The 24,935-nt window shown below is 45.4% G+C and overlaps 2 protein-coding genes across 3 annotated transcripts in view; both read right to left on the bottom strand.

Moving 5' to 3' along the window:
• Positions 1–14: 14 nt before the first annotated feature.
• LOC135409284 (cystatin-B-like) lies at positions 15–5,290 on the bottom strand. Its single transcript, XM_064644600.1, has 3 exons — positions 5,149–5,290; positions 1,214–1,315; positions 15–813 (listed from the first exon to the last, which is right to left on the bottom strand). The coding sequence occupies exons 1-3, from the start codon at positions 5,212–5,214 to the stop codon at positions 685–687; spliced, it is 297 nt and encodes a 98-aa protein (XP_064500670.1). The 5' UTR covers positions 5,215–5,290; the 3' UTR covers positions 15–684.
• Positions 5,291–7,591: 2,301 nt separating this feature from the next.
• Positions 7,592–24,935, bottom strand: part of CASR (calcium sensing receptor) — a 74,927-nt gene continuing 57,583 nt past the window's right edge. For both annotated transcript variants that reach the window (XM_064644571.1, XM_064644570.1), the window contains exons 5-7: positions 16,540–16,770; positions 13,513–13,636; positions 7,592–10,776 (exon numbers count right to left, since the gene is read on the bottom strand). In XM_064644571.1, coding sequence (XP_064500641.1) covers positions 9,326–10,776; positions 13,513–13,636; positions 16,540–16,770 — 1,806 coding nt within the window. In that variant the 3' untranslated portion in view covers positions 7,592–9,325. The remainder of the gene's footprint in view (positions 10,777–13,512; positions 13,637–16,539; positions 16,771–24,935) is intronic.

Here is a 24,935-nt window from a genome sequence, read left to right as displayed (position 1 = left end):
TCAAATATGCCATGTCAAGTCAAAAGAAATATTTATTGTTATTAATACAGAAATGCTTGTCCAGCATAAGTTCCTTTTCAGGACTTTTCCATAGGACTGAGAACATAAGCAAGCTGGTTTGGTTTTTTATACTTACACACCCTCTAAGGGACATTACACGATACTGCTGCAAGAGGATGAACATGATTACCAAGGGAATGTTTGTTTCAAAGTACTGTGACCCTCTATCCCTTCCCTGCAAAATTGTTTCAGCTCAAGTCTCTCTTCATGTCTTTGCCAATAAAATACATAGTACAGTTTAAAGCTACACATGTATTCACAGCTGCAAAACAGCACAGAAAAGACAGGCTTTCCTCTTGCTTCTTGCTACAAATACACAAGTACTAGTGTCACTCCCCTTCTGATTTCCAGACCAAGGAAGCCCACAAACAGGACTGAAGTCCAAGTTAAGTTGCAACTAAAGTTGTGTTTGCAGGTAGTGTTAGTGCAGGTAATAGGACAGCTGTATGACTCTCAAATTTAGAGACTGCACAGGAAAGGAATGACAGAAAGAAATAATTTTTTCCCACCATTACGTTAAAAAAGACACCTTTTTCCCTCCTTTGTTGGCACAGGAATCAACATTTCTCAGCCTTTAGAAAATGCATGTAAGAAACCATTAGGAAAATGGACAAGATAAGCTTGCTAGAAATAAGTCAGTTCATCGTGCTTCGTCTTGCTGCCCTGGTAACTGTGGAGGCTCAGCGGCTTGTTCTCCTGGGGAAGGCTCTTGAACACCCGCAGGTGCATGAACTCATCATTGCCAACATGGACCTGCAAAGCACAAAACCCAGTGAGATCCATGGAGTGAGAACAGCCTTCAGCAGGAGGGATGGTGTAGACTGGTGTGTTTTGAGGACTGGGAAGCAGATAGGCAGTAAGGAAAACCATCGCCTCAGAAGGTGTGGTCTTGTTTTAAACCAGACTGGGAGCCATGATTTTTGTGGAAATATCACCTAATCCTCCCATGAAAATGAAAGTAAGAATATTTCTCTATTTCACACAGTCAGGGAAAGGGGCTGAGAGGTGTATTTATTTATTTTTTTTTTTTAATGCACAATTTCTTATCAAGGCCAAATTGTAAGCATTCTTCTCTAGTCAAGTAATGGAAAAATCCCACCATTCCAAAGATTAAACACATTGATTAAAAAAAAAAAGTCCCAGTGCCCTCTACCTTGATGAAGTAGTTTATTCCAGCAACCATCTGAGCTTTAAACTCCACTGCAGTGAAGACATCAAAGGTTTTCCCTTCTTTTTCTTCTAGCTGAGATTTCACCTTAAGAAAACAATAGGTTGTTTAAGACTGATGCAAGATTCAAGTATTTAGGACTTAAGGCCTACAGGTCACTGCTGCTGAATTCCCAGGAGTTCCTGATTTCCCACATTATTAAAATATCAAAATGCATCATGTTAAGTTTTGGGTTGGAGCAGGACCAGTAATCTAGGGAGGTGGCAAAGCTGAGTGTGGTGTGAGTCAGTTGCCACAGACTGACACCAAGTCGGCACAACACTTACTTGACAATTCTTCCGATGTCTGCTGGAGTCTATAATGTTTTCAAAATGCAAATCAGTGCTCAAGAAGTCAGAATGACTTGTTGAATACCATAGAGGGAGGCATGAACTCTTGTGAGTTGTGGCTCTTCTCTACCATGCTTGGCTGTCTAGAATATCGTGGCTATATGGTAAATTCTTAGTCAAGAAAGAAATTTCAGCCTTTGCTTACCAGGGCAAGATGAGTTGTCCTGGAGTGCTTGGTGCAAGTGCAGTTCTACCCAAGCCATACCTCGTGCATGGCCTCATTGTGTAGTCCTCCCTCCACTCCCAGTGCAACAGTACCAGCAGCAAGCAAATTTTCTAGCTATATCCTGTATCTCCCCTTCCTAAATTCAAGGGGAATAAATGCATCTGCTTTCCTGCATGAATCCTACCCACCTGCTTCTCTGGAGAAAAACAAGTGCCAACTTGCCACTGCTCCAGTGCTCTAGGTGAAGTAGGAACAGAAACAATTCCTGCAACATGGTATGTTCTTCCACCTGTCCAGCACCCTGAAGGCACAGGACCAAACTCTGGTGCCATTCCAGTGACCATCCTGTCCCCGGGAGCTGTGAACATACTTTTCATCTTATCTCAGAGGCCATATCTCTAAGCTTCTTCCAGGCTATGAACAGGAAGATAGCAAGATGATGATGTTTGGACACTTTTCTAGTTGTTTTTTCGCCATATGGAATTCAAAGCTAAGATGCAATGAGGGGCACAGCCCCAGAAAGCATTGGGCAGTCCTACTTCCTCCCCTTCCCCTGAGTCACAGGGTGGAGCAAGTGGTTTCAGTTTTCATCACTAGAGCTACTTTTACAAATTTTAAGCAGCAGGGTGGACATAAGTATCCCACTGACCTTATCCTGTCTCGTGCTCCTTTAACAACCCTAGGCATTGTGCAAGGTTGGTTTCTGAGGTCTCAAAATTGCCCCAGCTCAGCACATTTCGTACTTCCACCAGCAAGCTGAACACTGGGCTCCATGAATGCAGGCAGCTCAGAGTCACATGCAGCTGCCAGCTTGTCAGGGTGTTATAGTGGCAGTGACTCACCACAGCATGTGACAAATGAGCACTCTGATTCAGTATGGAGAGGGAGATCCCAGACGCAAATACTCTCCAAAAGGGTTGGTATCAGCCCACCTTGGCAGTTCACGATCTCAGTGTGGATGTGGGGGTCCTGGGGGACACAAGCCAGCACTGTGTCGTGGTGGTAACAAAGGTAAGAGCATACTACTGAGCATCAGCCAGGAGCCCAGCCAGAAGGGAAGCAAGCAATCGCTGCCCTTTCCTTGGCATTTTTAGAGAACATTTGGAATAATGTGTCCAGTTTTGGGTCTCCAGCACAAGAAAGATGTCAACAAACTGTAGTGAGCTCAGTGGAGCATTCCATGAGCTCAGATGGCTGGAGCACTCATGCTGTGAGGAGAGGAAGAAAATGAGCTTGCTCAGCCTGAGGAAGAGAAGGCTTTAAGGTAAACTTTCCAGTACCTGTAAGAAGTCAGGCTCTTTACTGAGGAGAGATGGCAGAAGAATGAGACATAATGGTCATAAATTGAAACTGGAGGTTCAGACTGGATATAAGGAAAAACTTCTCCCCTGAGGACACTCCTGCAGTACAGCAGGAGTGACCAGAGAAGCTTGTGGCATTTTCATCCTTGGAGGTTTTCAAAACCTGACTGGACAAAGCTCAGAGCAGCCTGGGGCTGCTCACCCTATGCTCAGCCAGGAGATGCAGTCCCTTCCCACCCAAATAATCTGTGATTCAATCACAGGACTGAAAATTATCAGGCCATGAAGGCTCTTCACTGCTCTGCACAGGCGGTTTGCTTAGCACAGCTACTAAAAATCAGATGGTTCTAAATCACCCTGAAGAACCTCTGCCACAGTTATCAGTGAGAAGCCAAAGGCTGAACAGGCCCCTGGGTGGAAATCCTTGATGTGGAGAGGCAGTTCCTATGGGACTCCTAAGGCAGACACTGCTGAAGGAAGCTGTCCTGTTCTGTGCCACACTATACCTGCTCTGGGCGAGCAGCAGTACTTGCCAGGGTCACAAAACTGAACGACATTCAGTCATCACAAGGATTCTTACGAAACAGTGCAATGAAGGCAAGAACTGGAAAAGCAGGAAGAGGAAATATTTTTATGGCAAGCAAACTGGCAGGCTCTAATAAATCTCCACAAAGATTTGACTTTAAAAAACCAAAACGATTTAAGAAGTCTACCTAGATTAAACAAAACTAATGTTTTCTCCACAGCCTGTCCAGATGAGGATATGACTGCGTTAGCAAGTTTCAGTTTTTGGTCTTTCCACTTGTATTTCATTAAATAATTTAAACTGGCAGTCAAAACAAGCTGGACAAACTCTGAAGTATTTATATGATTTAAATGAAAATGCCAGATTTTTAGTTAATTCTGTCCACTTCTGAATCCAAGAGGGGTTTATTTTCACACTCTTTATTTCTGGATTATCAAACCACTGCAGTCTGCCAGACAGTCAGGATTTCAAAACTAGTTTTAAGACCACGTGCAACATTAATTGCATATTTGCATAAACTTTAACATGATATGTAGGCCTTTTCAAGTCAAAGCATTAAGTGTGACTCATCAATTCTCAATAATGTACTTACTACTGCAAACTGTCTCTTTTTTTAATAGCAAATAATCATTAGATTGTACAAGTTAAATGATAGTTTCAATGACTGCTGTGCCTTTGGATGCTCTGTAGGTGTTTAGGAACTGCTACAGCCTGGGGAACAAACCCGGGACATTGACAAGGAGCATAAGAAGATGGAGCTTGCCCTTCATCTTTCCTTACTAGATTGCCACATGCCATCCATTACGGAAACTGGACCATGAAACTTAGCTGTACATTGGCATTTTTAGAGTAAAAGTATGTGCTCCATTAACACATGAGCAGTAAATTAAGTTACTGTAAGTAATACAGTATCAGGATTTGGAGCTGGCAGTGCTTGGAGCTGAATTCTGTGTTGGGGAATAGCAGAAGCAGCGAGTAAGTTTTCTTGCTTATTTCCCGATTCTCCCCACGCCCCCCAAAAAACCCCAAACAAACCCAAAACAAAAAAAAACCAACCAAGCAACTCTCTCCCCCCCAAAAAACAAACCCCAAACTAAACTAAAAAAACCCCAAACACAAAACAAAAACCAAACGTAAGCACAAGGTTTAGACTTTGTAAGAACGATGTCAGCTCCTTCCTCGAGCTCAGGACAGGGCACACTTTGGGTTTCCCGGTGGCCGCAGCCCATCTCCCGCACTTCCAGGGCCGGAGCCGGCAGCATCCCAGCCCTCCCCGCGCACTCCGCCCTGCCCACAGTTCCTCTGGAGTCAACCGAGCCACGCCAGGCCAGGAGGGAGCAGGGAGGGTTCCGGGAGCCGGAGACTGCTCCGTGCATTCCCAATTCCCTACGGCTTTTACACTGGGGGGGTTGCCGGCGGTGTCCCCGCGCAGAGCGATGTCCGAGCACACCCCCGGCCCCCCGACAGACCCTGCACCGGGACGGGACCCCCTCTCCCGGGCCCGCGGGTCCCTCCCGGGGCTCGCCCCGGCCGCTCACCTCCTGCACGATCTGCTGCGTCTCGTCGGTGGCGGGAGAGACCGCCGAGACCCCCCCGCACAACATGGTGGCACCGCTCCGCTGCTGCCGCCCCGATCCTCCACCGCGGGCTGGGCCGCGGCTGCCGGCGGGGCGGGCCCGGGGCGGGCCCGGGGGCGGTGCCGGGGCTCGAACCCGCGGCCGGGGCCCCGCTGGGCGAGGCGGTGGCGGGTGGGGGGTCCGGCCCCGGCAGCGCCCAGGCCGGGGCGGTTCAGCGCAAGCCGGCGAGACCGGCGCTCTCCGAGCTCGGCGCGGGGATTGCGGCCCGCCAACCCATTAAAGAGAAAAACAGCTAAAAGCAGCAACTGCAATAAAAGCTGCCGGCAGAATTTATTCTGCTCCCTTGGCGGAAGGGAGGCAGCCTGTCCTCACCGGGCGGCGCCCCTGTGACAGTCCTGCGTGAGGACAGGGCTGCCGTCAGCTGATGCGTTTTCCCTTTCCTGTGTGTCGCCTTTTCCAGCAGCGGCATATTCTCGGTAGCCGCGTGGAAAATTCCATTTTCAGGACTCCCTCGTTCACCATGCTCATTGTTCCCTCTCCCAGGCTGATTTTGCCGTTCCTCAGCCAGCAAACCGAGGCGGTGGTGAATTATCCAGTTCTGAGAAATCCCCTGGGGAGATTTCAGGCTGAATGTTCAGGTCTTAACAGTCTTTACAGTCCCTAACAGTTTAAACATTCAGACTCCTTGGGAAAACAACAATAAGCACCTACCTTCCTTCTCCCACTTTGCAGCATCCCTTTGTAAATTTGGTCAATATAACCCTAAATTTAATGGCAACAGATATTAGAAACTGAATGGAGCTCCTGGACTCACAGGGAGTACATGGTGAGAAGCATGAACCAGAATGGGCAAGAAGGTTTCTTTCCCCTGGTATCACCTATTAAAAAAGGGCTCTGCTGAAGCTCTGGGCAGGCAGAGCTCTGCCGAGTTTGTGAGGAAACTGGGGATGCAGGATCAGGCTCTTCGCTGGGATGATTCCCAGCCCATCAGCCAAATTTACTGATGGAAATCCCTCCACAAAGATGATCCACTCTGTTGTTGCTTTACTAAAAAATGGTTCAGGAAACACCACACTGGGGCATGCTTTCCAGTGGGTTTTTGAGCCATGGTAGGTGGGATGGGGCAGCCATCCATGTCAGCACCTTCTGGCAGGACATGCCAATGGAGATTCTCAGGATTGACCTTTCAACAGAAGGATGTTCCTCACCTTGTCTTCGTCAGTGTGTGACACACCAACAGGCTTTTGGGCATCTGTCTGACCAGACCTCCTCCTAAACTTGGCAAGATAAGAACATATCCCCTTCTCCATGCCTGGGGGAAGGGTCTGGTTGCAAATTGCCTTCCTGAAGGGGTCCTTTTTTACTGAACTTCCCTTGTGCCCAGAGTGTGTGTCACTGCCATCGGCTGCAGCAGCAGCTCTCAGGCAGCGTGAGGAGATGGAGGCCTAGAGCTCTAGGTAGGACTGCAGTGAGGGTGGATAGGGCTTTCCCAGCAAATATAGCCTGGCTGGTCAGTGCTAAAAAATTATGGCAGCTGTTGGAAACTCATTGTGTGCCAGTGTATAAATTCCTTTTAAGTTAACGTAAAGAATGAAAAGCACACAAAGAATGAAAAGTACCCAAATGTCAATATTATCTACTGTGTGTATAGCTAGTGAATAGTGCTCTCCAAACAGGGCAGCCCATGGTGACTTTCTGTTTCTCACGTGTGTATTCATGCATAACCTTTGGTTTGTATCCTGTGTCATTTTCATTTCATTCATTAAGCTCTTATATGTTTCAATGCTGTCAGCTTCACTTCAAGGGCTACTCTGCTGGGTTTGGTCCACTAGCACTAAAACTACTTGGCTACTAGAACTTTTTGGAAGTGTGAGCTATAATCAAAGCACTTTTTTTAGCCCTTTCTGCCATCTAGTGCCCATCCACTTTCATGCATTTAGGCTCAGGACATCATGGATCTCAATTCTGTACCCTAAACTGAGGTTAGAAGCCACAGTCACAAGCCTGGAGAAGGATCCTGGGTTTTAGAAGCAGCTCTCAGATCTCACTGGGTACAGGGATAGAATGTGGTTTCCAAAACTTTTGGCTACAAGAATTTGTGTTTTCAAACTCACTCTTTTTTTTTTTTTTTTTTTTTTTTTTTTTAACCAGCTCTGCCACAGATTTAATCAAATATTGCAATTTGCAAGCCTTACAATTAAAGTTGGATTGGTTCTTACGTGATGTAATTAAAATGTGAGCCCACTCCAAGGGGGATGTAACAGATCAACAAAAGGGTTAAAATAACTTGTCTGAATAGTGTGCCACTTGGGCTTTCTGGATTTGCACTTTGGTCTTCCTAAGTCAAGAACTCCCCTTCCTTATCAACAACAAGTGGAGGTGGCAAAACAAAGGTTTTATGCAGTAATGTCACCTGTAAGTTTTATTTGCCTGCCCTGGCAAAAGAACAACCAAGCAAAAACAGTAACAAGAGAATTGTGATGTTTTCCCAACACTTTCACACACAGTCCTTTTGTCTCTGCTCACACTGAGCTGCAGGCCCATCTACCTTTCCATAGTGGTCTAGATTATCTTGATGTTTGATGAGGGAGGGTACTGACAACTTCCAGAAGCTTGTTCTTGCACATGGAATATGGGAAGAGGGAAATAAATTCTGCAATGTAACCCTAGCCCCTTCTGTCAGGCTGTCCAGGGGTGCTTTTTCTCTCATCAGGCTGCAACAAATGTCTCTTCTAATGACTCTCTTACTTCAGTATGGATCAAGAAAAACCAGGCATGCCTTGCAAAACAAGAAGCATTTATGTTTGCTTTAAGGGGAGTGGGACAAGAGTAATGAAGTTCTGCTATGCTCTCTGCTGAAGTCCTTACTGTTTTTCTTTAGGTACAGTCCACCCTTCTTGTTCTAGATGCCCTCTCTTCAAGATGGGAAATAACCTAGCAGATGGCCTATAGGTGCCAAAAAACATATGCAGTTTGTCCATTTGTCTTGGTGCATGTCCCAGAGCCCAGACTTGTATGTCTTCCTCATTCAGTCATCTACCAGCACACACACTTCAGATGTTCACCCATTCTGGTGATCATACTACCCCTTCTGGGGGCTACTTCTCCATTCCTCACTCCTCCATTTCTCCTTGTTTCATTTGCTTTGTATCAGGCCCAGCAGTACCGCCAGGACTAGTGCAATGCTCTGTGTAGGTGTGAGGCAGATTAATACAGCAAAGTACAACACTGACTAAGGTGTGAAAGGGTTAGCCATGTATGCCATGTGGGATAGTACAGAAGCAACTCTTTGTTAAGCATACAACTACTAGCAACATATTCAATCATGGATACATCTCATTGTGCTCTCACAACGTTGCTGGAGGGGATTTACAAGCTGTTCTCCCCCTCCACCAAAGCAGGCAGGCTGGAGGTAAAGGTACCCCAGCTGGAGGAAACCAGTAGGAACCTAGTAGCTTGGTCTAGTGCAATGGAGTCTATGGAGAGTATTGTCCAATATTTCTTGTTGGGCAGAAAGGAGAGACTGGGACATTACTAAATATAAATAGCATGGCGCTCTGTCACATTAAATACTTTACATGTTCACACCCTTGGCTGTACACAGCATGTCGGATGTTGGGGGCTTTTTTATTTTCCCCATGACTGTGCTTTCCTGAAGTGAAACCGTGTACCTTGCTTTTGTAGAGCTGGGAGTCCTGATGCACATGGTTACAGATCACATATACTGGATAAAGAGGAAATATTATACATAGTGGGAAAGAGGAATATTATACATAAATGTAAAAGCAGGGTATAGTGGAATTGCCTAATGCCTCCCATAGTCAGCTGAGTTGCAGTCTGGCAGGAAAAGCTTATGGAGGCAAGGCAGCATGCAGATTTCTGCTTAAGCCCCACCAGAGGCGATCTTCACTTGTCCTTCTGAGATGTCCTGGTTTCAATAGAGCAAATGCAAATTCAGTCCAAGGCACCCCAGACACAGTCCTTCCTCTGGAGGCACATGTGTTACCCTGCTGATGCTAACAGTAAGGTGTGGTGGGGCTGTGTAACAGGGGTGTGTCTTTGTTGTCTTTCCCATTCAGAAGCAAGAGGTGAGCAAGTTCCTCTTGGGGGCTCGTGTGCTTTTCACAATCTTCTTTCGTTAGGAATGTATCGTGTTCTCTGTCACAGAGCCACCTCCAGTGCCTATAAAATTTCGGGAGTTAGCCGATTGCAGGGAAGGCTCTGCCTCAGGGCTTGGTACCTCTTCTTTGTTGTCTCCCGCCACTGACTCCTGCGAGCTGGTCTCTGGGCTGGAAGCTGCCTGGAAGCTGGACTCAGCGCCGAGGGGCTCGTTGATCTGCAGAGGAAGCAGGGCCCGGTGCCGCATCAGGCTGTCGTCGCTGTTCTGAGCCTCCAGCGAGTTCCTGCGCTTGGCATTCCTGTTGGCCATGGCGTTCTTCTGCGGCTCCTCGAAGCTCAGTGACAGGGTGACTGTACCACTCCCGAAGCTGACTTTTTGCTTGCACCCACGCTGCTGCTGGCGCTGCCGCTCGGCAGAGGCTGGTAGAGGAAAAGGATCCTCATGGTTGCTCTTGCTGCTGATGGAGGAGGAAGGGGTGGAGCCAGTGGAGCCCCCCAGGCTGTTGGAGCGCTTGCGGGACACGTTGCTCCGTCTCAGTGTGGCCCTGGCAGCCACTTTGAAAGCGTGGGCAGCTGTGCTGCAGCGCACCTCCTCGATTGTGTTGCGGGAGGGCTTGAAGAGGATGATGTAGACTTTGTTGAAGAAGATGCAGGCCAGGAGCCCAAAGCTGGCAGCCAGTATCGCAATCACCTCCACAGCAGAGACAAACTTGCCGTATGTGCTGGCGTAAGCAGGGATGAAGGAAATCCACACAATGAAGAATATCAGCATGCTGAAGGTGATGAACTTGGCCTCGTTAAAATTCTCAGGCAGCTTTCGAGACTTGAAGGCGAAGAAGAAACAGATGGCTGCCAGTAGGCAGGTGTAGCCAATGAGGAAGCCGAGGGCCATCAGGGAGCCTTCATGGCAGGTAATGAAGATAATCTCATCCTCCAATTCATGGTTTCGGTAACTGGATGGTGGGGCTGTGTAGAGCCAAATCACACAGATGACAATCTGCACAAATGTGCATAAGAAGACCAGGAGGAACTGGAGGTTGAGGCCCCACCACTTTCGGTGGAGGCTCGTGGGAATCTTTGCCTCGAAGACGAGCAGCACACGGTTGGTTTTCACCAGGATGCAAGAGATGCAGAGGACAAAGCTGATGCCAAAAGCTGGCTGCCGCAAACGGCAAGTCCAGTTCTGGGGCTCACCAATGAAGAACAATGAGCTGGAGAAGCAGCAGAGCAAGGAAAAGAGGAGGAGGTAGGACAGCTCCCGGTTTGTCGCTTTGACAATGGGTGTGTTGCGAAATTTGGTGAAGACTCCCAGGACAAAAGAAGTCAGGAAAATTCCCAGGACAGCAAAGAGAGTCAGAGCAATCCCAAAGGGCTCAGTCCAGGCCAGAAACTCTATCTGCTTAGGGATGCAGGACGTATGGTTCTCATTGGACCAGTAATCCTCAGGGCACTTGTCACAGGCACTTGCATCTGGAAAAGAATGGACAAGAAGAGGATAGGTTTGTCAGAATGAGAGGTTGAAATCTGGGATGACATATATGGCAGCTACACACCGGCCTTCATCTTCAATACATGAGGTCTTCCACTCGTGGCTGCAGATCCCCAGGATCCTACGTTGGTGTCTAGAGTGTTTAACAGTGAAAGAACCAACCTCCCATGGGCTATACAGCAAAACACGAAGCATGCTTAGTTCCAGCTTAAAAAAAGTCCTGCCCCTGCACTCATGCTTTTGTAATCTATTTCCTGGCAAAACTTTGCAAACTTCAATTGCTATCAGCTGTTACACAGGCTCTGTTCCTCCCTCTTCCTTGTTCCTTCATTTTTATCATCTACTTCTATCCGTCTTCATACCTCTCACAGTTTTATCATCATTCAAACATCCTGCCTTTCTCTATTACAGAGAAAATTAAAAACGTGCTTGCCTCCTTAAATGCTTTGAGAAGCTATTTCATATTCCATAGAGGCAAGTCTTAGTGTTTAAACTGCTCTTCCCTGAAGGCAGGCAATGCCCTTGATTCCCAGCACACTCTCATTTCACGTTGGAATATCAGGGAAAGATGTGTCTTAATCATATCGCTCTCCCCACACCTAGAAAGTGTCCTAGAAAGTGCCAATGGTTGGCATGATCAAAAGACAAGGACCTGCTGCTTCTGCTCGTCTTTTTTGACCCAAATTGTTCTTGTGCTGCAGCAGGGAGGGTCATGACTCCTTTGATGGCATGGAAGGGGGTTGAGAGCAGAAAGCTGGAGGTCTCAACTTACCTCCTCCTTTGGGATCCCAGCACGATAGCAAGGGGCTGCATTGAGTTCTGGGAACAAACATTCAGAAACTCCTTTTAGCAGCAACCTCTCTCTGAGCTTTCCACCTGAACAGACACAGACTCTGACCACAGCTTCCAGAGCAGAGATTAATGTTAATGAGAAAGTCAGAAATGCCAAGCTAATGAGGGCAGAGGTTTTCAAGCACTCTTATTCTTAAGGCATGGTTGGAGGGAGCATCCATGACCTGATAACGATATTACTTTCCTAAGGACTCTTTGCCTCACCTAAGCTGTTCATGTGAAAACCTGGCACTAGATGCAAAAGCTCAGTCAGAAGCTCTCATCACCATGCCATTTCATTTACATCCCTTCAGCCTGTGCCTTTTATCCTGGAAGCCTATTGCAAACTGCAGGCAAGGCAGAGTGAACTTCACATAATGGGGAATTCAGCTGCCTCTACCCCTCTAATAGGGGCAGCTATCAGCAACACATCCCAAAGATGTGCTTTCACTGCTGTCTTCTGGTGGCTTAGAGACCATGCTGCCACTGAAGGGAGTAAATCAGATCTCTCTCCTCCCCTAAGGCTGCTCACTCCTGCCACCTCCTTTGTGTGAGCTCTAGAGGGCATACAGCTTTTTGTTCTAGCTGGAAACAGCCTGCCAAGAGTTGGTTTTCAGAAAGACCAGAGACCTGATCTAACTCGCTCTATGGTTGCAGGAGTACCAGCACTGCTCCCAGAAAAACGGTGGGACCAAACAGCTGGGAGAGGGCAGATTGCTTCTTCTGGTAGCATTGCTGTCTCAGCTGGATGAGACTGGTTGTAAAACTGTTCTCTATGCCTATAAAACTGGCAAGCACAGGAAAGAAAGACCATTACTGTCAGCTGAAATTGCAGCAGGAAACTGTGGAGTCAGAAGGCAGCTGCCCTCTCAGCCTCATAAATTTCACCAGAGCTAGCTCCCAAAATCATGTGGAAAAACACAAAAATATCCCTATTACACATGACCAGAATTACTTCTATTTAATCTGAAAGTGCTACTTCCAAGAATCCTGTAGTACTATATGTTCATGCTAAAAAGTTTTCATTCCTGTCTGATAGGACACAAACTATATTCTCTCAATGAACACTTGTTCAGTTTTGCAGTGTTTGCTGGAACCAGTGTACAGCAGAACATGTGAGGAAATCCTGAGTGCTCTGCAGTGTGGAGGGGACTGCTGTTCTGAAAGAATTTTTTTGTCTTCATTACCCTGGGGATGTCCAACACTGAGGGAGCACTAACGGTGCTGGAAATTCAAAATTTTTTAACCATTTATAAAACTGAGGTTATCTCTTCCCTCCACTTCACAACCTGAGTGGCTTGATCCAAGCTCCCAGTGAAACCAGCAACAGAGATGTCCACAGGTGTGATCAACAGAAGCTGTGGCTGGTGACTCCATAAAGGGAAATACTCCTCTCTGCTTGTGAAGTCAGAGATGTAATGGATTTTATTTCTTTGTAAAGCATGAAATAAAACCCTGACAACATGAGAAAAAGATGGAGGCAGACAGACAACTACAGAATTTAGGTTTAGGTTTGGGAATGTCTCCTTCCCATAGGTTTTTGGAAGAACAAAAGCTACTGCTACAGTGTAATGGAGTTTACTTGTGGCTGAAGGCTTGTGCCTGAGATGCTTCCTATTTGCAAGTTGTTTTTCAAGTTCTCTGCCTTAATTTTCCCAATGCAGAGCATTAGGTACAAGCAGGCTTAGCAGAAGACAGCACCTGAGGACCATTGCACTCAACTCCTCTAAGCTGTCCAGAAGTCTCTCCAGACTTTTTGTGAAGCCTCCTGGCAAGGCAACCGCCAGCTCAGCCCTGCAGGGAAGCGATTTCAGCACAACTGTGAGTGATGCCCAGAGGGCTCACACTGTCCTCTGCAACCCCCAAAGCAGCTCTGTGGGTATTACCTGTTTCATCACTGTACTCCCCGTCTGGGCAGTCCACGCACTCGAAGCAGCAGGTGGGCTCTCCCTCAATAATTCCCTTCCTTGTGCCTGGCAGGCAGTCCCTGCTGCAGTTAGAGAAAGGCACCTGAAAGGAAAAAGAGCCCAAAGAGGGTTAATGGGGGCAATGGCCCACAGGCAGCCTTTCTACTCAAGACCTTAGGCTTCCTCCAAGGGTGTTATTGCTTGACTGGTGTGCTGGATGGAGAGCCTCAAATGCTCACCTCTCCCCCTGCCGAACAGACACGTTTCGCACAATAGTCCTTCCCCGACCCACTGCAGTGAGGTTTCTCTGAAAGAACACACCAAGGGATGGTAGGGAAGATCAGCAGATCTTTGTAATCTCTATGGTGTTGTGGGCATTGCAAACTGGTATATGACCATGACAGACATACCAGAAAACAGTCATTAGATTGTTAAAAGAAAAGACAATCGACCTCTACGGATGGGAATTTGATATAGATGGAAATGAGGAACTCTGACTACTGATCCCCAATTCCATATATTACATTTTATCTGCTAATAATTTATGGAAATTAAAACAGTTTTTTGAAATCCAGTTCCTCCTGTTCTCCTGGAGACCCCCCCGAACCCAGAAACAAACAAAAATACCTCGGTAAATTAACTAAACAAGAGGAGTTTTCATATGAAAGAAAAGTAAAAAAAAAAGGCCCTGTTTTAAGAACTGAGCATGCTATTTCTAAGCTGTTGATCAGGATTGCATCATTAATTGGACAGACACAAATCCAGGGCAAATCCCTGCAGCTCCCCCTGTGAAGCACTCTTTGTTGCTAATGCCTATTGCTATTAATACAGTATACACATTCCTTGAGACAGTACTTCAGCAGGTAGTGCATCCATCAAGAGGACTTCATCAGTCTAGACTGTCTTTCTTTAGGCTGCCAGTGGTGATTTTGAACAGGCCTGAATCAAAGGCCTGACTGAAGTCACGCACTGCTTCCCCATTATCTACTAAGTTGACTGAGCTTGCAAGGAGGAAAATTAAATTGGTTTGACATGATTTTATCTTGACAAATATATGTTGGCTTGTTCTTATCAGTTTATTATCCTCTAAGTGTTTATAAACTGTTTAATTTTTTTTTATCAAGTCTTTTAGGTTACTGAAGCTCAGCTCAATTGTGTAATTCCCTCAGCTCTCCCATATCTGCTTTAAAAACAGGTATTACGATTACTCTCCTCTAATCCTTTGAGACATCACCCATCCTCCACGCTTCTCAAAGATGAATTGCTAGTACTTTTGTGATTGCTTTGGCTGCATTCTTAAGTATTCTGTGGGGAATTTTATCAAGTTCTGCCAAAATGAATCTATCTATCTTACCTACTCTTCAACCTGTTCTTTTGCAAGTCTGCCCAATGGTGAAGTTCCTGTGTTAAAATTACCCACATTTAATCTTTTTTTGAGAATGACAAGAGGTAAAGAAGCTTCAGTGAGTGCTGGCTACTGCCTCTGAGCAGAGTCTTTCATCTGGAAGAAATTAAAACTCTATAAAATGAAAAAAAGGCTGCAGCAAACATAGAAATCACAAACCCCTCTGATGCACAAAATTTACCTGCCCTGGCTTACACTCAGCACCATCCTGTCAAATTTTTAACAGTTCACAATAGATAATGAATATAAATATTGCACTTTTGGAGAAATTTAAACCAAGAGAACACAATTAATCAGTTTAAGTAAAAAACAATAAAATCCTAACTGTTGGGAAAAGTGTAAGTTCCATTTGCAACAATCAGAAGGAGGGGTTAGAATATCAGGAGTTTTAAAATTCCACTTGTAGTTTGTGCTCAGAGACACCAGCTGGGCTTAGAAAAGCCTGATCTCAGTATTTCTGTGATATTACACTCTGCTCAATCCACGCCTCCTTGAGAGTTCATGGATTTGATCCAAGAGTGAAGCTGGGGTACCTGGAGTAAATGTAAGGCTTAACTGATGGTGTTAAGTGTATTAGGCAAGTGTAGCTAAAATGCAGAAACATTTACCTGATCCGGCAGCCAATGTGAATAATCACCTGGAAGTGAATTGCCTTATTCATTGATCAGGTGCTGATTTAACACATCTAAAGATTGCAGCAGGGCCTGTCAGTGACAGTTCTGAGCTAATGCTCCACTCTCTGTGTCCCCTCCAACACCACAAACCTGCTCAGTATCCTCTCTGGGAGCCAGGGTTTCTGCCTAGGCTGGAGTGGGCTGCTGCCAGCTGCGACAGCAGCTCACCTGGCTCTTGTCTGGAGATCTCTGTACCATGTTTCCATCATGTGGGTAAGACACAGCCTGGCTGCTAATGACAATAGTTATGCTGAAAAGATCTAACATATGCAAGAAAGTGGAGAAGGATTAAGCCCTGACTAAAATCAATCACTACATCTTGAGATCTCTACTTCTGAGACTGCAGAAGCACCTTCAGGTAGATTACAAAAAAAGGCAGCAGGTGCTGGTGTCTCCCACTATTTGAGCACCAAGTTAACCCAGGCAGATTGACAGGGCTTGCTCTGTTTGGTTTGCAAGGGTGTGAGGAAGGCTCTGTGATTTGGTGGGTGAAGCCAGCAGAAAGACTTATGAATGTATGCAGGAGCAAGAAGAGATGCTGGGAGTGAAAGAGAAGGCTGTTTTCAGCAATAAAACTACTAAGCTCAGGAAAACTTGACTTAGTCAACAACCAGACTGGGGTAATAATTTCTGTTGAAACAGCGCTGCAAAATTCCATTCTATCTATTTGGGCCAGGAAAAAAAGACATTATTTAAATCATTAATACTCAGGCTCTGAAATGTACAGGAGGGGAGGAACAGCTGCCCATTATTTCCAGAAGTATATTAACATGGATGTAAAAGACTACAGCAGAGTCCATGTATACAATAAGATGAATGGATCTTTTAATGAGACATGGAGCCATAATATGAGGAGTGTGCAGGGTTAGTTCAAATTTCAGCTTGTGGAAACTTAGGAAGCATTGCTGGGAGGATTTAAGCACTTACCTCCTTAGAGAATCCACCCCACAGGATCTTGTTTTCATTGATAAAGAGCCTCTCCCCTTTCTTGGCATAAACGTTGTAGTGCCCAACCTCTTCAAAGACGACTGAGCCATCCTCCGGAGAGAGATGCCAATTGATTATTGAGTAATTTCCTACCAGGTCCCCAAACTCATCAAAATCCACTTGCTCCCCCATGTTATTGGTGAAATTTAAGTGTCGCAGATGCTTGAGAACCTAGAGAGAAACAGAGAGACACTGAACGCCTGTGTGTTTCAACCTACCACAGCACACATCTGCTGGGGGGACAGAAACGGGAAGAATCGCTTTACTACAGTCCTTAATCTCTTAGGAATCATTTAATCACAGCAGTAGGAGGCTTTCCCTCATGGATGTCACATGCACACAGAGAGCCTGTACAAACCTTGTAGACAACACAAGGTATCATGACCCTCAGGGAGGTCATCAACCCATCTGTAACACTTCCTGATGCTACCCCAACATCCATTTATCATTCTTCTTCAGTCCCTTTGAGCCACCTCTGCAAGCCCATAGCTTTTTGTGAGGGTCAGAGAAGCAGCAGCAGCCTATGATGTGTTTCAGTCAGCCATACATCCCTCTCACCCTGCTCTTGCAAACACTCTGCATAAATACTCCCACTTGACATCTCTCGTCTCTGAATGATCAATCACTCAGAAGCAGGAATGCTTGAGAAACAACTCAAACTTGACTTTTGATTGAAAAACCTCAAGCCAAATGCACTTCAGTAAAAAAACAACAAATCAAGCTCGTTCTCCACATGACAGGCCTGGAGAATTCATACCACTTTTTTTTTTTGGCTCCTGTCTCCTGGTTGTGTAATTTCAAGTAATCACATTCTGCGTGTCCCCAGGAGTACACTCCTGTAATTTTAACCTCGTGCCTTAAACTGTCATATAGAATCATAGGATCGTTACGGTTGGAAAATACCACTAAAATCATCAAGTTCAACTGTTAACACAGAACTACTCTGTTCACCACTAAACCATATATGCAAGTGCCATATCCACACAGTTTTGGAACTCTTCCAAGGGATGGTGATTTCACCACTTCCCTGGACACCTTATTCCAATGCCTGACCACCCTTTCAGTGAAGAAACTTTTCCTAATATTCAGGCTAAACCTCCCCGGCACAGCTTGAGGCCATTTACTCTCATCCTGTTACTTGTTACCTGGGAGAAAAGCCCAACCCCCTTCTCACCACAACATCCTTTCATTCAGTTGTACAGAGCTTTAAGGTCTCCCTGAGCCTCCTTTTCTTCAGGCTAAACACCCCCAGCTCCCTCAGCTGTGCCTCATAAGACTTGTGTTCCAGACTCTTCCCCAGCTCCATTGCCCTTCTCTGGACTTGCTCCAACACCTTTTAGTGAGGGGTCCAAAACTGAACACAGGATTCAAGGTGTGGTTTCATTGGGGCTGAGTACAATCATTCCCTGGTCCTGCCAGCCACACTATTGCTGATACAGACCAGGATGCCATTGGCCTTCTTGGCCACATGGGCACACTGCTGGCTCACGTTCAGCAGGCTGTCAACCAGTATGCCATGGACAAAATCAGTTAATCCCAGGGACAAGTGCAGTTGAAAAATTCAGGATCTAGATAACCTGACAGGTAAACCTAAGAAATTGTAGCGTGAAAGAAAGCCTGTGCTGGCAACTGTGATACAATTCATCCACATCATATTTTTCTTCAAAAGTTAGTTGCTGCTTTATGCACTTATCAGATTTCTACCCACAGCCCCCCTCATTTTGTGGATGTTCTCTGCTATTTTCTCTGTAGAGCTGATCTGTAGAAAGATGAGGTGATTCTGAGGGCACTTGGCTCTCAGCTGCTTCTAGACCACTGTGGCGTAGTTGCCGCTGTGGTTCTACCGACTGCAACAGCTTATAAGCCCGCTCCACTCTCTTTCACCTGCGAATGCCCAAACTTACAATTCTGGAAGGCAAAATATAGGAAAAGACCAAAATGAAATCAATTTGTCTGGGCATGCAGAGCCCTCTTCACTGCACGGACATAGAACAGATAATACCATTTGATGAATCCTTTTCACCTGGAAACACAGGGATGGGGGAACTGAATCACTTCATTAATTCCTGTCAGTTTTGCTAAATTGTCTCATTTTTCTCTGTTTCCTTTTGGGATCCTCTTATCTCAAGCTAAAATCCCCAGAGCTACAGAGATACCCTCCTCTAATTGCCTATATCAATGCCAGCCTGAGAGAGTCTGGAAATATCATGGTAGTATTACACAGGATGTGGCTGGCAATACCTTTTCAGCTTGTGTGATGTTGATGGAGGGATATCAAAATATTGCCACAGCATTCAGACTTTGAATAACGGGAGAGACAGCAAAGGCAGTATTTCTTCTGTCTTCTTATTCCCAGTGGCCCTTCTCTGCAGACCAGCTCACCTTTAAGGAGTGCAGCTGGAATGATCTCACTGAAGAGCCAGGACCTGTCCCTCTGATGGACAGAGCAAAAGAATGTGCTCTGCACTGGCACCTTGCTTTGAAGAGCAGGGGCACTGCCTGCTCTGGGGAAGGAAACAGGACACTGCTCCCTTCTCATCCTCCTCATTCTGGAGGGGTACTCAGGAAGATGCTACTTGCCGAGCTCCATCAGGGAACAGTGAGAACAGAGCAGAGGCAGCTCTGAGGTCAGAGTGGGTGACAGAGTTTGCAGATCCACAGCGCTGTCTTGTACTGCATCATCTCACTTTGGCCTCACCTGCGCTGGGGCTGCAACCTTGGACATGTTATCAGGAACCTTGTCCGTCAGCAGTGTAGGTACCAAGAAGGGAAGCTGCATTCCTAGCACCTTCCACAAGGTGACAGCTGTAGCTGTCAGTTGGGTCATTACATTGAGCGGAATGCCGTGTTTCTCCTCACTCCAACTCAGCATTGCACTCTTACTGCTGGGTGCCACCAGGATATCTGGACTGGATATCACTGCTGGGTTGACTGCTACCTGTATAGACAGGAAGGATCTTTCCCTTCTTTTGTTGCTACATACGAGGAGACCATCTTGCAAAAACCTTATTGAAGATTCTTCTGTTCAAGTCCTGCCTCTCTTGGCCAGCTGCAGCAGCAGGACACTTGCTGGTCTTAGGGTCAGCAGGATGAATGGTGAAGAAACTTCTGGATTCCCTGGATGCATTTGTTTGTTTATTTAACTGTATAACATTAATCTCAATTAGTCTGTTCCCTTGCCTTACCTCCTGTCATTAGGATTAGTTTAGCAGGATGTTTCCCTTGGTCACACACACACACACACACACACACACACAACATCTGAGGATTCAGGTTATAAACCGTCTCATGGATGACCTGATACGTGTATCTGACAGTTAATATTCATTTAAAAGCACTGATCTACAATTAACAATGTTGTCTTTCCCCAGGCACAGTATAGCAGCTTCAGCTCTGCAGCTGTAGCTGGGGAGCAGGAGAGCCCAGGTGTATCAGTTCATGCAGAAAAGACACATGCTCTGATTAAAATCCCAAATGGAGGGGCAACAGGAACAACAGAAGTAACAAAGCCTGCAAATGCCAAAGTTTGCTTTCAAGTCAAAATTTCTAAAGGTCACCTTATGAAATGGTAACAGAACAACTACCAGAATATGTTCCTCTTTTAGACAGCAAGAAAATCTCAGGATGATATCTGTATATTGCACAGGTTCTGCTCTCTACAGGGTGAGAATACAGTTTAAACAGACAAGGAATACATAAGCACTAAACTTTGAAAGAGGAAGTTGTAGACTCTGAATAATTACAGCACTATTTTGTAGTCACCAGTCTATCAAAGATTAGCTGAAGGCTTTACAGTCAAAAATATGTCACTGTGTTTTGTAACTAAAGATAGAAAAATAAATAACCAAAACTCAATCCACAAAGACTTAAAAGACCCTGCTTCAGCCAGGGTAAGTGAATGTGTCAGGGGTACGTGTATCACATCCTGGAACCAAGAGTTTATGAAAGAAGTGTTGTCCTTGGTGGCTTGCATACACTGTCAGCAGCTGGTGGAAGCCTGTGGGGAGTGCAAGCTGCTGTCTTCAGATGTCGCCTTCTGTAATTTTTCATTCTTTTTTTCCCCTCTGTCACAGGCTTCATGTTGAATTGCAATGCCTTCTAATTAAAACACCTATTATCAGAAAGGACTTGCAAGCTGCCCTCTATCTCGCCCTCCCATTATTTCTGCTTAGGCCATTCCCAGCCTTGCAGCATCCCATGCTTTATCCAGGCTACATATTCTGCGTCACATAGTTTCCACTCTTTTAGGACGATCATAAAACCAGAACATAAATACAGTTGTATTAGTCAGGCTGGCAGCACATCTACCTGTTTCTGACTGTAGCCAACAGCAAATGCCTACACAGGAGCAGAAGGGAACGTAATACTGCCCCTTAACACTCTCACACATTTTGCAGCTCAGTGACTTTCTTGGCCAGAGGTCTTTGTACTCAATAACCTTTGGGTGAGTTTTTCTTCTACGATGTTGCACATTTTGTGTTCTGTGCAAACTTTTCACATCTACAGCCTTCCATAGAGATCCATGGAGATCTACATTCTGTGAGAAAAGCACCAAAGCATCTCTTCATCCCTGTTGGAACAGAGCAGCTACTAATCTCTTTTGATGACCTTTATGCTTATGTGGGCAAAGATAAAGAACTGTCAATTTGCTAGTTGTCTTTTTCATACCTCTCAGGATTTTACAAACTTTTGTCAGATCTCTCTTCAGCCACTTCTTTCTCAGGCTGAGGAGCCCTATCTGATGTTGCTGCATCTTGTACAGAAACTGTTCCACTGACCCTTCTCCAAACTTTCCTAGTCTCCTTCATCAGTTTTGAGACTTGCACATGATACTGAAATAAGATGCACAAAAGGGATAATAAAGTGATCCCCAGGACACTCTGTTTACCTCTCTGTCCCTTTTCTAGTGTGACCATTCTTAATAGTAGACTTGCTTTTTTTGACTACTATTCAGACAGACTTAAGGAGTCCCCCCAAGGATCTCTTTAACTCCTTTTGTGATAAGTCAGATGTCACCATTTATTTTTATCCTCTGCTGACTATCTTTCAACCAACTGTTCATCCACATAAGGACTGAATTTGGTGACACACTACCAGAAGATGCCTTTAAGAAGCCTGAGCATACTTTATAAGTTCCTTTATCCCAGTGCTTTCAAAGTGCTTCAGGAGGTTTGTGAGGTAGGGCTTCTCTTTACAAAAGAGTAGTCATGGTGACTCCTCCTCACTATATTCTATTTTTCATTCCTGATTTTTTTTTTAACCACAACTTCTAATAATGGGCTCAATTGGGCTACGCTAGTTCCTTAGATCTCCTCCAGAACCCGTTTAGAAAATGATGTCACATCTGTCAACTTTCTAGGCCTCAGTGCCTAAAACTGTTTTAAGTGAGGGATTGGTCACCATAGCCAGCTCTTCAGCTACTTCACCTGTGAGCTCTGGCAGAGCACTTGGTGAACATCATTCACTTGCCCCAAAGTATCAAGGTTCATTTTGCTCTTGTATTCCCTAGTTTCTTTTGTAGTCACTTCAATCAGATCCTCTGCAAGTCTCCCATAAATAAATAAACCTTCTTAAGTTTGTCCATGAGGAACACACTTTTCTTCTGTCATGGCCTTACTTTGTCTTTTGCAGTGATAATCTATAGCTCAACTGACAGTCCTACTGCTGAAGTGTTTAAAAAAGGATTTATGAGCTTGTGCCCCATTTACAGCCTGTTCCTCATTATTTATTTTTTGGTCTGCCTTATTTATTTTTACATTTAACCTGCCAGAGTTTATGAACCTTCCAATTTTACTTACTGGACGTAACTCAGCTATTTGAAGGATGCTGTCTCACTTTTAACAAACACTACTAATACCTTTGTTTTGCCTTGCCAGCTTCCTTTCTCCACCTTTTCTTGATCTACAGTAGACACTTTGTGTCACTGGGGTTAAGGCCAGTGGCAGGCAAAACAACCCATTTAAATTTTGAATGCTGTCAGACAGCAGATAATTGTGCATGTGCACTGCATGTCCAAAGCTGAACTTTTGTCCTCTGGAGCACAGCCTAGCTGCCAGCAGTATGGGCTAGATGTACATTTTGACAGCAGCTGGACTAAACAAAAGTGGCATGTCCTGAATCCTCCAGTTAGTAACAAGACAGAAGATAGATCCACCAGTTAGGAGGCTGATGCAACGAAATCCTAGGGCTCAGGGCTAAAAAGAAGAAGGTGAAGATCATGTATAGATGAAAAACACTGGAAGTAGGAAAAGATCCTGGAGATGAAGGAGATGTGTGGAGACAAATGCTGGGGGATGCCCAATGATCTTGGCCAGCAATGCTTAAGAAGAGTAACTGAGAGGAGCTGCACAGCATGAACTGATGACTTTCACCTTGACAGACCTCTATTGCTGTGGAGAAAGCAAGCGTGTGATACCAAGCAGTTAAAAGTTCTAGTCTTATTGATTCTTAAAGAAACGCAAATAAACGTCAGATCTGCTAAGAGCTGTCATTTACTATGTCTCAACTGTGACAGGTCCTTAACTAGTCTCTCTGTGTTGTCAAGGGTTTATATCTTTGGCTTCCTTCTGCAGTTTCTTTCTGACGTGTTTCCTCACTAGGTCAAATGGTCTTACAAGGGACGTGAACCTGGACACACAGGTGTCTGTCCCCATAAAAGATTAACTGTTCCCTCTCCAAACACTGTGTCAAGGAATCCTGTCTTGACAGTTAACTTACATTTTCCCATACTGAGTTTTAGTTTCTGTCTACCTAGCTCTATCCAGGCCTGTACAACAGTTCTGGACTGATGAGTACCAAATGTTTTTCTCATTGCTTTGCTAGAGAGCCCACACTGAGAGCAGCCAACAATTCCACTTCATGGCTCAATGTGAAGATAAAAAGCTGGCAACTGTACTGAAGACGGCAAGTCCTCCCTTTCATTTTGAATTGCTGAGGGCTTATTCTCCTCTCTTTTTTTGGATTCCTAATAAAGTACATGAAGAAGATGCCTTCATAATGCCCTAATAGGTGTAAGGACTTGAGAGCTTAGCAATCGCATTAGCCCAGTGGTCACAATGCACAGGATCTGGTGGTCACACCCAGTGGTCAAGTATCACACGGAAATATGCCCAGGTCAGTTCTGAAAGAGCCGCTTGTAAAATACTTTTTAAAAAAAGCATTCCCTGAAGCAATAGCTTTTTGCTGTTTTTTCTATCTTCCTTTCACTTCCCATGTGCCAATCTTCATTTGCAGCCTAGCAAAACTCTAATTTTTTACTTTCTGTATCAAATCTTTAATTCCTGCTGCATTGTCTACTTTGGAATATCTTGTTCTGCCTTGTTTTTATGTAGGGCCAACTCTTAGGCTCTCCCAAAGGCAGTGCTGTCATCACAGCATCAACCAGTTCTGACACAAAGGACCTGAGCAGGCAGGAAGGTGTTGGCCTTGGATCAGTAATACCTGTTTCCAGAAGCCGGAGGCAGGGAAGAGGAATTGCACCCTTCTGCCCAGAGCACTCTTCTTGCCAGCAGGAACTTCTGTTTCCTTCCCCTCTATAATCTCTTCTCCTTCCCTACTGCCCTTTGTACACCAACAGGTGACAACATGTACTGCTCATGTTGTTTTTAAAACCAAGAAGCCAAGATATGCCAACACCATTAATCCCATCTTTATCCAAAAGTGGTTCAGAAGATAACAGAGTTCTTCAGTGAGTGAAGAATGTGATTCATTACCTCATATCACCTGTGACATTTAGAGAATCACAGAATATCCTGAGTTGGAAGGGACCCACAAGCACCATCGAAGCCCAACTCCTGGCCCTTCGCAGGACATCCCCTGGAATCACACCATGTGCCTGGGAGTATCATCCAAGTGCTTCTTGAACTCTGCCAGGCTTGGTGCTGTTACCACTGCCCTGGGGAGCCTGTTCCAGTGCCCAACCACCCTCTGAGTGCAGGACCTCTTTTCATCTAATATCTAACCTAAACCTCTCCCAACACAGCTTCATGCCATTCCCTCGGGTCATATCACTGGTCACCAGATTCCACCTAAGCTGCTTGCTTTCTGTTGGTTTTCTGCTCTGAAGTGACTGTTTAACACTATATGGGTAACTCAGGGGAGAAGTTGAAAGGAACCAAGGAACAGAGCTGTGATTCCCGCTGTAAGCACCCCACAAAAAATTTGGATGTCTTTCTGTTACACATATCCAGCTTCATGCACAAGGAGTGCCTGGTCTGTAGTTGGGATACTGAACAACTCAAACCAAAACAATGAAGACTAGTCAAGACCCGCTGTACAAGGCCTGATCTGTACTCTGGGATTGAAACTGTCAGGTTGGCAATAGTGCAGATGAACAA

This window comes from Pseudopipra pipra, chromosome 2 (assembly GCF_036250125.1).
Source record: "Pseudopipra pipra isolate bDixPip1 chromosome 2, bDixPip1.hap1, whole genome shotgun sequence".
Taxonomy (NCBI): Eukaryota; Metazoa; Chordata; class Aves; order Passeriformes; family Pipridae; genus Pseudopipra; species Pseudopipra pipra.
The sequence above is the reverse complement of the archived record's forward strand: the minus strand, read 5'-3'. Positions and strand labels throughout refer to the sequence as shown.